Source organism: Heliangelus exortis, chromosome 3 (assembly GCF_036169615.1).
Source record: "Heliangelus exortis chromosome 3, bHelExo1.hap1, whole genome shotgun sequence".
Lineage (NCBI taxonomy): Eukaryota > Metazoa > Chordata > Aves > Apodiformes > Trochilidae > Heliangelus > Heliangelus exortis.
Window position 1 is genome coordinate 29008684 of NC_092424.1, and position 12584 is coordinate 29021267.

The 12584-nt window shown below is 35.2% G+C and overlaps 1 protein-coding gene across 17 annotated transcripts in view; it reads left to right on the forward strand.

The window, feature by feature from the left end:
* Positions 1–12584, forward strand: part of NRXN1 (neurexin 1) — a 705459-nt gene that overhangs the window by 76576 nt on the left and 616299 nt on the right. For 10 of the 17 annotated variants that reach the window (XM_071739794.1, XM_071739789.1, XM_071739790.1 and 7 more), the window contains exons 2-3: positions 645–662; positions 5120–5149. The exons of 6 other annotated variants lie outside the window; for them this stretch is intronic. In XM_071739794.1, the coding sequence (XP_071595895.1) occupies positions 645–662; positions 5120–5149 (48 nt within the window). The remainder of the gene's footprint in view (positions 1–644; positions 663–5119; positions 5150–12584) is intronic. One more of the 17 variants, XM_071739803.1, reaches the window with a different exon arrangement.

A 12584-nucleotide genomic window follows, 5' to 3' on the forward strand; every position in this document is an offset into this window, starting at 1 on the left:
ATTTAAGATGTGCAAACTTCTGATGCTGTCAAATGCTCTAGGACATGATCCTACAATTCTGAATTATTCCATCCAGTTTAAGTGACAGTTCTTCCACACTGGATTTTTGACCATCTGATCCTATGACCAGAATGACTGCCTTAATAATGAGTGCAGGATCAGCCGTGCTGCTGTGGAAACATCATCACAGCATTTTCTAAAGCTGAAGTTAACTTATCCAATCTGTTTAAAACTGTCTACTTCATATAGGTCATTAAGGGAAAATCAGAATGGGAAAATAGAAGCAAATGCACTTAGAATTCTTATCACAAGTGGCTGATGGCTTTAAAATATGTAGTTGTTAAAATCTTATAAGTTCCTCTGATCAATAACTAATAATGATTGAACTTACAGAGAGATGCAGTAAATCCTGTACAATTTTTGCACTTTGGAAACAGTATTGCTTTTATCATATCACGTGAATTTTGTTAGAGGAAACACTGCTTCCCTGGTGCTTTTGTTCTTCCCTCTGGATTGTAGCAACGGAGCACTTGCATGTTGTGTTTGATGCCTTGCATGATGAAGACATGCAATGGCAAGTTCCAGTCTGCATGCTGCTTAATGAATGTTTTCCTTTTCTCTCCTTCCCTGTTATGTGCTTACAGAAGACAACTATGTGGAAGGTGGGTGCTTTCTACCTTATTTTCCTAAGCTCTTGTTTTTCCCTTCTGTTTAGTGGGGTTTTTTTTCCCTTCTGCTTAATGTTATAAAAGTAAGCATAGCATTCAGTACGGTAAGTTGCGGGTTTTCTTACCCATAAAGGTAAACAAGTTTATTAAATAAGTGTGATTTCTTTTTTCCATACAGAACACAAGCAAGGCTTCATTTCAGTCTTGGCCTTATTGGTATAATTCAAGAATATCCCCAATGAAACAATGGGATTTATACTCATATGGCTGATATCACCCTTCAAAATCATTCAGGAGACTTCCAGAAGGACTGATTTCGTCTCATGTTCTGTATGAAAAACACTCAAGAAAATACTTGTTTTATTAGTGTGAAGCATAAAATCTCATAAGAATGTAATGCATGGTAAATATCTATATTTTACTTGCTTAGGAAAATGGGATTTCTTTTTAATGTTACAAAACGTGCTTACTGTATTATTCTTTACAGCATCAAGTGTTAGGAAAAATTTTTTTTAGTCTAACTTTGCAACATAATGCACTCTGCCTTATGGACATTGTGAAAGAAGCAATATGTGATTTTAATAATAATGTTGGTATATAAGTCCCTTTAAAGAAAGTATGGCACAGGGCAGTGGAAACTAAAGCACAATGCCATCTAGCTTGAATATTGGTAAGTAAGCCTACTAGCTGGTAAAACATGTTGTGTACATATGCACCATAGTTTAAAGATTCAGAATATGCTTCAACAGCTCAGTTATTGCTGGGAATCAATGTTGGGTTGCCTGTAAGCCAAAAGATGCAGATGCTTTTTTTAGGTACAGGTTCTTTTAAAAGTCTGTCTGGGCTGAATCTTTTGTGTACCAGATAACCAATTATCTATGAGAAAATTGAATTTATCTATCTAAACTGAACAATAACTTTTATGATATTTTTCCCAATACTTGAAAAGTACTTTTAAATCCAAGATTTGTAAGCTAAATTATTTGCAAAGTGACTGCATGACTTTGACCCAGGGTCCTTTAGTGAGCCACTCTGGAGCTTGAGTTTATTCAGGATTCAAGTCATGCTGGCACACTGCCTGCTTGTTCAGTGGCAATTTTCTTAAAAAGCCTGGAAACATCAGTCATGCATTTCACTGTGTAATGAGGAGCAAAGACAGGTGCTCAGATGTAGCATATACAAAATGCTGTGCAATTTTATTAAAATAAATGTTACCAGTAGAAGAAAGAAAGTTTAAGCTATTCCAGTGCTTTAATTGTGTGCACTGTCACACATATAAATATCAATACCATTTCCTTTTCATTGTAAAATAAAAGTGTATTCAACAACACTGGGATAAGAAAAACATAAAACCCTAGAAATAAGTATCTAAACTTATATAAACTTATATTTGATCTCTGAGTGAAACTCTTACTGGTGTCAAGATGAGTCTCAAATGCAAAATAAGATCAATATACTAAATAAGGAGATCCAATTGCATTTCACATATTCATTTATGTGCAGCAGTACAAGATAATTCCTGGATAAAAGTTAATCCAGACTTTACCTGGAATCTAATTCTTAAGACTGCAACCTTAAATTTATTCCAGTGTGGGTGCTTACGCATGTATTAATTTTGCAAAGGATGTATATGTAAAGAATGGAAGCATAGAATGTGTATCCAAAGCTCAACAGAGCTGGAAACAGAGATATCATTTTCATCTTTGATTTCTGCTGTATCTGTAAGTTAGGTTACATAAGGAATCAGAAAGATTTAATATTCACATATTTAAATTTGTATGTATTGTTGATCTGAAAAAACCCTACATTTTATTCATTTTACTAAAATTGTGCTAGGATTGAACATGTTCACCACAGGTTTACCACGTTTAAATTTTGTTTTGGCCTGTGCTCTGCATGGAACTCACACATCAAGTTATGAAAGTATCCTCTCTTCATATCCTCTCCCAGTACCCTATCCTGTTTCCCTTAACACCCACCTGTCAGAGCCAAGTTCAGTATGAAAATTGTATCTCATACAACAGATTCCTACTAAATTTTTAATTCCTAATTCACAAAGAAAAGGGTTTTCATTCTGCTTAGGAAGTAGTGGTACACAAATGAGTGTTTTCTCTACATGGAAGGCCTATACATGGTTAGTTAGCTAGAACTTTCTACAGCTGTCCATTTTGATATTCCCTATGACGAGTACTGTCATTTTGAAAATCTAGCAATGATTGCTATCATGGTAGAGTTATTTGTATCATTTTAAAGCACTCTGTGGGTTGCACAGGTAGAATAATAGTAATTCTTCACTCTTCTATAGCCTTGATTCATTGATAGCAAAATGTAAATGCAGTATCATTATGTCCTTTTAGCAAGTAAGTATAAGTAACCTTACAGCTTCACAAATTAAAATAACATACGGAGCCAAACAAAATATGTTTTCTTAAGGACTGGTACTAAAATTTTTAATTGAAAGATATTTGGTTGGAGGAGTGTATTTTTTTTACATTCACTAGACTTCATTTCTAGTTGAACAGCACTGTAAGTGACCTTTAAAATTCAAGTGTTTTCTATGATGTTTTCAAGAGGTACTTCTGCCATTTACGACAAATGACCAATCTCACTCTCAAAATAATTTTAGTAAAATAGTAGCTATCAAGCAATGACAAAGTCCTTAAGCTAGGCCTTTTGTTTAGGTCCTTATAGCTATAAAGATCAATATTTAAATGCAAGCTAGTAAGAACTTGCGTTCTCCTAGGAGACATAGCAGTGATCTGCTTTATGCCTTCTAGGAGCTGCAAGAGCTCACATAAAGTAGCTGCTGAAAAATCACATTCTAATAAAGGAAAGGATATTGGAACATTCCACTAGTTTCACCATCCCTCTACTGAATGTAATTAAGGCACAGTCAAAGTTAAAAGCCAAAAGACAAGTTAAATTATTACCTGAAAAGACAAATACTTCCTGCAGGCCAAGCAAGTTAAGCTTTATTTTTAGCATTAAAAGAATGAATCTTGATCATCAGTCTTTGTGTATACTCCACCATGCCTCTCACAGTTGGAGCAACACTTTCAGGGAGAGAATATTCATTGAAACATTTCTACTCTCATTCACAGGCATGGGCATTTCATCTGGCCCATCAGTTTAACTATGCATCTAAACAGGGTGACATTAAAAACACTAATTCAGCCAAACTATTAGTTTATTTTGAATATCGTTTGAGATTTGGAACTGATAAGATGTGAATCCTTAAAAACGATCGCAGTCAAAAGTATCTTTGAACTCTCTCAAATATGTGAGTCACTTGTGCACCTAATTTTCTTTGTGAATTAGAAATCTGAGAAATTTTCTAGGAAGACTGCTTTCTAGTAAAGAGCACAATATTTTATTGCTAACCTTCTTTGTGTGAATTAATTAATTGCAAATAGGAAAATAATTTTACAAGTTTTTATAGTTGTTGTAGAAGAGGAGTACATTTAACATAGGAAAGTAAGAACTTCTAAAATGCATACTAAATCAGCCAAGTTTTTTAAAATAGACATGAAATGTAAAAAACCTTCATATTTCTAGAAAATTGTTATCCTTACATCACATTATTCTCAATGAGAATAAAAGTATCATTTTATTATCATGAACAGCTCAAGGGTTGGACTCGATGATCTTGAAGGTCTTTTCCAACCAAGGTGATTCTGTGATTCTGGATGGATTAAAAATCGGAGTTAAAAGCCATTTTTAGCTAAAGAGTAATGAAACTTGGCTCTGGTTGCATGATTATCATTATGGAAGTGTTTGGACCTATACTAGCATAGTATAGAAAAATCTATTTCTCACATATTTATGAAGTAGTTTCAGAAGCTCTTACTTAATTTTTCCTTATTGCTATGTACTTTATAATGCATATGTTATAATTTGTCTTCTCTGGAACAAATTTATTCTACACTCACATTTCACACCAATAAGGAGACATCCCTTGCATTATCATTTCAACTCGATGAAGACATTTTATTTAATTACCCAAAGTGCTCGTTTTTATGAGGGGAAAAAGATCAGACCCAGCCCATTTTTCAGGTTTACACTTCTTCAGGTTTTTTACCATCACTTCATGAGTAGAGGACAGGAAGTCCTCCCAGCAAAGTGTTGAAAGCAATATAATCAAAATATGATAAATACAGATGGAGTATTACAGGAATTGGTTGGATTTTGAAAGCATTTTATTACTTTCTGTCATCCCAACAACTGCCCAGAAGTACACAATAAAATAGCACCCAGTCTTTGAACTGCAGTTCTGTTACTCGTAGCCCAAAGCATTCCAACCAGTGGTTGAAAAATGCTCTTTGATTTCCCTCTGTGATGCAGACATCTCATAGGAAACAGATGCCTGTCACAAAACATTTTTGTCACTGTGACAACACCACCTTCCCGTGATCCCTTGTTCATTGCTGACTGTGCTCTTGTTTCCCTTCAAGGTCTGGCGCACCTGATGATGGGCGACCAAGGTATGGGCTCTGTTCCTTTTCCACTCTGCTTTCATTGTTTCTTCTTGTTCTGTAGCTGCTTTGAATCAATCACTGCAAACGATGGGCAAGTGCTTGAAAGCTATCTTTGGCTGCAAATGAACACATGGTTTTAGTCACATCTTTTCTTATTTCATTTTTAGTTTTTTTTTTTTGTTTGTTTGTTTGCTCTGCAAGCTTTTGTCCTTTTGCCTCCTAAACTCGCCCTTTTGCAATACAATAACTGAAATGAGGTAAGAAAAACAAGAAGGTGATTAAGAAAATTTAATGTATGTATTAGAAAATACAATTACGTGTAATCTGTTAACGATAAAGCACAAGAGCACTCGTCAGATAGTTCCTGAAGGAAGATACTCAGCTTGTCACGTTGTCCACATTGAAGAGTCCATTTATGTTAATGCATGGCTGTTTGGAAATGTGCAGAAAGCACCTGCTCCTGGCTTCTGGAATGCTGAGAGTACAGTTTTGCAACCTAACAAGATCAGTGATTTTTTCTTCCTTCTAACCCATTGTCTGTGTTACTTTTGTATCACTCTTTCTTATCAAAGCATGGCATCCTTCTGTGTTTCTCTGCATGTACATTATTGGAAAAAAAATAAACTATATCCCTAACACAACACGTGATTGCATCTCCATTTTTCTCCAGACACTTATCTTATACTGTCTCTTCATGTTCAGATACTATTGCATTTACATATATTCACAACTCTTACTGTTGTTTCTCTCCTCTTCTTTATTCTCTTTTTGTCTGGAAATGCTTTCTTCATGGAACCATTTCACCAAATCCATAGGTAAAAGTAAAGGTATTACATAATTTTCTTTATTTTTTAATGCCACCAGTATACTTTAATGTATGTACAAGTAATGCAAATAAATGTAAATCTTTCTGCTCTGATAACATGAGGTAGGTATGTTTAAAAAGTAAATATTTCATGGATAAAAAGGTAAGGAAAATTATCTTAAAAGTACAGGCAGTTTGTCTCCTGGATTTGTGAAAGATGTAAAGGTTTAGCAGTGATAAAGGAGGCTTCAGTTGTAGAAAGCATTCAGGATGAACTAAGAGCCACGTTTTGAGGTATGCATTTTTCTTTTCAAAGAAAAGGCTAAACTACGAGGCACAGAAAAAAGCTCAATGTTGTTCAGCAAATACTTTCTGGAGATAATCTGTCCAGGGACAGTCCACATCTTGATGTAAGTTCTAAATCTGAATAGCACTGTCTTCAGTAAGTCTCTGCTATCAGCTGATCACATTTGCTCTGAGATTTTCCTTGTAATCACTGATTACATCTTGAGACAAGAACTGGACAAAGGGATGAGGAAGGACCAACACCAAACTGTGGGGTTTACTTCAGAAGGTTTTTACTCCTTTTTGTTTCTGTGTATGAAGAGTACCAGTCATGTTTACTTTCTTTCTCATAGAGGGAACGCCTGCAGACTTTTCCTGTATAAATAAACACCAGATTTGTCTGTGTGGCAGGGCTTTGGTAGCAGGGGAGGGGCTTCAGGGAGCAGCTCCTTGGGAGAAACTGTGAGAAGCTTCCCCTGCCCTGAGAGACCCATCACTGGTCAAGGCTGAGACAGTCGGTGGCAGTGATAGCATATTTAAGAAGAGGAAAAAAAAAAACTGCTGCAGACCCTGCAGCAGAAAGAGGAGTGGGGTGTGAGAGGAATACCTATGCCAAAGTCAGTGAAGAAGGAGAGGAAGAGAGGCTGGAGCAGAGATTCCCCTGCAGCCCATGGTGAGACCACTGGCTTTCCCCTGCAGCCCCGTTTCCCCCAGCAGAGTCTCTTTGCCCTGTGACTGTAATTGGTGAGTGATCCCTCCCTGTCCTTGTCTTGACCCACAAGCTTTTCATTCTGTTTTCTCCACCTTGTGCCACAAGAAAGGGAAAGAGTGAGCGAGCAGCTGAATGGTGTTTAGTCACCAGCTGGACCTAAAGCACAACAGTCACAAAAAGATATTTTTATGATGAAAAGGTGACTGCAAAAAAAAAAAAAAAAAAAAAAAAGGTGAAAAGCAATTAAATCTGTGTGTGTTATATATGATGAATAATACAGCTCTGCTAATAGTAAGCATTTGTCAGAGTATGCCTGCTCTTGGGATAAATCAAAAATCCAATCTGCATGGTTGTACTTCGCTAACTAGTTAAATTAGAAACAACCTTCCAGGTTCCTCAGTGTCTTGAGGGATTTAGTATTTCCAGACCTAGAAAGTTCAGGTGATGCAAAGGCAGTAATTAGAAACTTTTAGTGGCTCCTTCCTCTTCATAGCAGACTCTTCAAAGAGACTGTATCTGTTTATAGGTGGGATACTATTTGAAAGTTTATGTGTGTTTTGGAGCTGTAAATCTTCTTGCTTAGGAAAAGATTTAAGCAAGTGGAATGAACAACAGGTACTGATCTCTTTTTTTGTAAGTTTTATAAGACTGCTTTGTTTGTCAGGTGGCTGATCCTTGTGTTTTTCTTAATGGGACCTTGTATGTATTGCTTACTTATTACTACTCTCTTTTTCCTTAACCACAAATGTTTTGGATGGAGTTACCTCAAAATGACACTTTATAGTAACTGAACATTGACAATATATATAATTTTTATGAATATTAAGGACTTCTTTTTCTAGATTATTCTATACACAGAATACATGATGTAGCATGTACAGCACGGAAGGCTTTGTGGTACAAAAGGATGAAAACATAAATGTTATTAGTATATATTATGATTAGCAGCTGATCTGGAAAGCAGATTTAACAAAGTAATAACTTTGCCAGTATATTGCCATAGTTAGATATTTATGCTTTTATTTTAAAAGATTTAACAATTATATTCAGAAAAAATGACCTTGGATATCTTAGCTACATTTAATGTTTAATGATGTGCCATGTGACATAATTTCAACACCAGTCACCCTGTCATCTAATAATTTCCCTCTTTTTCCACATTTTATTTTTTTATTAGATTTATCAAGTTTATATCTGAATACTGATTACTCTGTATTGCTAATCACAGTACTTCTGCAAATATAACAGTGCATATTTATTCAAGTGGATGAAAAGTGTTCATATGTATACAAACTCCAGTTTCTTGTAAAGGAATATATCCCTCAATATTGAACCATACCCTCAGCCAGGGGAAAATTTCATCAGCTCTCCTGAAAGTACACTAATATTGATTATTGAAACGAGACTGTGAAACATTCTGATAACACACATTTGTAGCACGTGACAGTATGACAAAGTAGGGGATGAAGATGGAAAGGAAGGATGAGACAAAAAAGGAACTCGGCATTGAAATGATTTGCACCTTTTTGCAAACTTTGATCATAACATTTATTAGTTGCAGTTAAGGTCAGTAATTGCAAAATTCTGAGTGATTATGTCATGAACTAATCTTATTTTGGAAATATAAGCAAAAAAGCAAAAAAACTGTGAAGCTTTACTGTACAATCTACCCTGAAGTATATGAAGTATATGAAGAATATGGCTGAAGTATCACTGTCTTCTTATATGTGTAGATATTATTTGGGATGCTGGAAAGGGAAAGAAGCCCAATGTTTTTCTGAATTAGGACAGGATGTTTATAGGGCAGGGAGCTTGTGTTGACAGAGGAAGGAGGGGTTAGGCAGCCTTTCCAAGTGGGCCTGTGATACGAATTCCAGTCCAATATCACTGGTTGCACCTGCCATTTCTCATTTAATTGTAAATATAAATTGGGATAATCTAGATAATGTCTCCAAAAAGTTTTTTTATTAAGGCTTTATGAATATTACCAAAGGTCTCATTGGCCCTTAGAGAAGGGCAGAAGCAAAGTTCAGAAGGTGTCACTACTGAAACATCTTTCAGTACTTGAGCTCACATAACTTGATCTATATACAAAAGTAGCTGACATAAAGAAGGATACAATGAAAAAGTGAGAGACTACGTAGAAGTCTGTCTCATAACTTCAGATGTGTGCAAAACATGTTTCCTGATCCATTGCTCCTTCTAGATGCTAAGCCTAATTCTAAGAGCCACAAGTTTTTCGTTGTCCTGGCATTTGTTTACTGATAAAATTTGTGTGTACTCAGATATATTTTGTAATTATTTTTTATCCTCCTGAAAATCACTTGTATACAACTTTAGTAGTAGAGTTTTCACCATCTGTGGTGGTCAAAAAGCAAGGTAAGCTTTGTTCATGAAATTCATGCTTTTATTAGACGACTTCAATATATGTTACTAGGAGCAGTTGTGTAAATTTGAAGCAAACTTGGTAATCCACTGCTCATAACAGACATGAAAAACGTTTTGTTTGCCCAAAACAAATTTGCGCCCAAAGAAATTTTGACTGCTTTCTCCAACTATTGTAGGTGGTCTAATAAAACTAATATTTTCACCTGTGGCCTTATCTTAGGAAAAGTTAGTACTTCTGTGACTCCTCATGCAGAATTGTTTTGTGGTGAGTAGATCTAAGATTACTTGGCAACTGATGTTAAACACTCAGTTTCTTTTACTTCTTTTTCCAAAAAAGTCCTCTTACCTTTTTCATTTTCTTTTGATGAGCAATAAAAGGGGTCTATATATGTTTCTATAACATGAAGTGACATGTATTACTTTTTATATAGCAGTTCTATTAAGCTTATACTTACTTCCCTATATAATAAGAAAACCTATACTTTATACACCTATACTGTGTAAACAACCTACTTTTGATTATATATATATTATTCATTCTATCCTAAACACTGTGTTCATACTCCTTTTACTTTAGAGATCATGTGCAGCTTCAAATCATATGTGAGTAACTCAGGTCCATAAAAAGCAAGTCAATATCTAGATAAGCAACAAGTGTTTCTACCAAAATATTGATAGTACAACTACACTTTATTGTAGATTACAGGTCTTTGATGTGATGGTATTTGGTATACCATGTATAAATGTTGAAAAAAGTCTTCAGAATGTCAGGTTATTTATGTGTGAACATCCTTGCCAGAAGAAGGCAAGGTTTATATTGCATAAGCAATATAAATACAGTATCTGTAAAACCACTAGGTATTTGTAAGAGCAGAATTTTGTTACTTATCAATCACACAATTGACAACTGGACTGACAAACTGGACAACAAACTGACAACTGGAAATATATGAAAAAGTAATTTAAACAAGTCTTTAAACAATCATTATCTTGAAAATGATATGTTGTAACTAAGTAATTATGTATTGTCATGCAACAGGAAAATCACCTTGCGCCAGTAACCCCCACAACATAGAATATTTTATAATTCAGTCATTAACCTGAGTGCAACCACAGGTTCATCTTATTGTGATTACTTTCAGTTTTGCTCTGATTTCAAACAACTTAAATAGTTTTGGTCTCTTGCACTCTGTGATCCTCCTGGGACCACGGAAAAGCCTATCCTCATCGGTTTTGAGTGTGCTACTTCAAATGTGGGTCTAAAAGCCACGTATCCTCGAGCTTTCCTATAACTGAAGTACCAGTTGTCCAGAAGCTGTATAAATGCTCTGGTGCACGACTGAGCTGTAGCACAGTTTATAATTTTTGGCTCAGTGCCCTGTTGCCATGGGTTCAGTTGCATGCCTTTTCAACTGCAGCTGGCTTTTGCCTGGCAAGCACAAAGCATGGACAGGGAGTTTTCTTGGATTTCTGTACTTATATACGTAGTTTAATATCCTAGTAGTAGGTTATTTGAAAGAGTTACTGCTAGAATTGAACTGTGTTCATTTAGGAGTTTTACACAGAAAGAGGTTGCCAAGCTGGGATTACTGAAATGATTCCTAAGTGATGTTACAGCAAAAGAATCGATAAACTGTATTTCATAGGTGCTTCTACTGAAAATTAACAAATCAGTAACTTTAAAAAATTTATCCTCTATTTAATAAGGTCCAGACATTCTGACAGCCAGTATAATTTACAGAATGATCAGCACAAGAATTTTTAAAATATTCTATATAAAGTTTACCTGTTTGGTTGTGTTTGGTTTGTTTGTTTGTTTTTTGTTTGGGTTTGATTGGTTTTGGGGGGCTTTGAGGTTTTTTTTTGTTGTGGGTTTTTTTGTTTGGTTTTTTTTCATGAGAATTACCTTCATAAAGGAATTAAGGAACTTTAAATCTAAACCTCTTCAAAGTACTCCGGAGTACTCTGTAGCAGTAACCACATCGTATCTGTTCTATAGTGACTTTTTTTTTTTCTGAAGACACTCAGAAATTTAGTTAAATATTGTCTGATGCTCACCAAAAATACTGGATTCAATTTATTTTGTGTAATCCATGCACCTATGCCTACACATATATTTTCCAGTAAATATTTGTCTTTATATTTTTGTGTTTAATTGGTTCAGATTTTTCTTCAATATCATAATATGAAGAGGTGTGATATATTTCTGTATTTAAAAGTTGTGGTGCATCGAAGCAAATAATTTAGTTGCACTTCAGTGGGTGATACTCAGCAAGCCTAGAACATACCTTTTGGAGCCACAGATTCATCTATGTGTTGAAATATGAACAATGAATGTTTCCCAAGAAGAAAAGTGCTGCAGACTACTGAAGAAGTTTTCTGTCTGAAGTATATGGCTCAGAGGAGATCCACCAACATGAGGATCACAAATGTAAATTTTGCCTTGAGACACGGGTGCCCTAAATTATATCTGAGATAGCTGATTCCTGATCAGCAATATGAAAAGAAATTACATATCAAGAAAACTATATGAAAGCAGGGGAGCACGTTTATTTTTAAAATGTTATTTTTCTGATTTAAGTCACCATGTGACAGTGTCCTATCCATGCCATGAGTTTTAGCACCTTTATGTCACCAAAATAAAACATTATGTTCTGAATCATTCTGATGATGCTCGGAATTATCGTGTCATAGGTCTCCCATGGATTCAGAGGAAAGAAAATAAGTGTGGAACCGTGAGGGATTTTGTGTTTTAAAATACATAATATTTAAAAAACTGCTGATTTCTCCAATGTAGTGTAAGACAGTACGTATTCAAGCTTTTGGCTTCCTTGAGAGTAGCTTCCACTTTTAAGTATAGATTTCTCTAGAAGATGAGCATTCTGACAGAGAGCCTTTCAGCATAACACTAAATGTCTTTCAAGAGAAAGAAAATCTATTTAGGATTTGTCTGCATATAAGTTTACTATACCCAGGTGTAAACTTTATCACATTTTCTAAAGACACAAATTATAATGGGATTGAAGAACTCTGAAGAGAACTACTCTAGAAGTGTACTGATATAACTGAAAATGTAGGCTAAAAAAATGCACATTATAAGAAGATTTTTCCACAAGAATGACTCCCTACCTACTCTTTTCTGGTTCTGAAAGCTTTCTGTAACCCTGTTATTCTTGGTTGCTAGAAGGTAGCTTTCTATCTTCACCTCAGGAGCACCCAGGGCAATTAAGTATCAGCAGAAGGGTGAAACT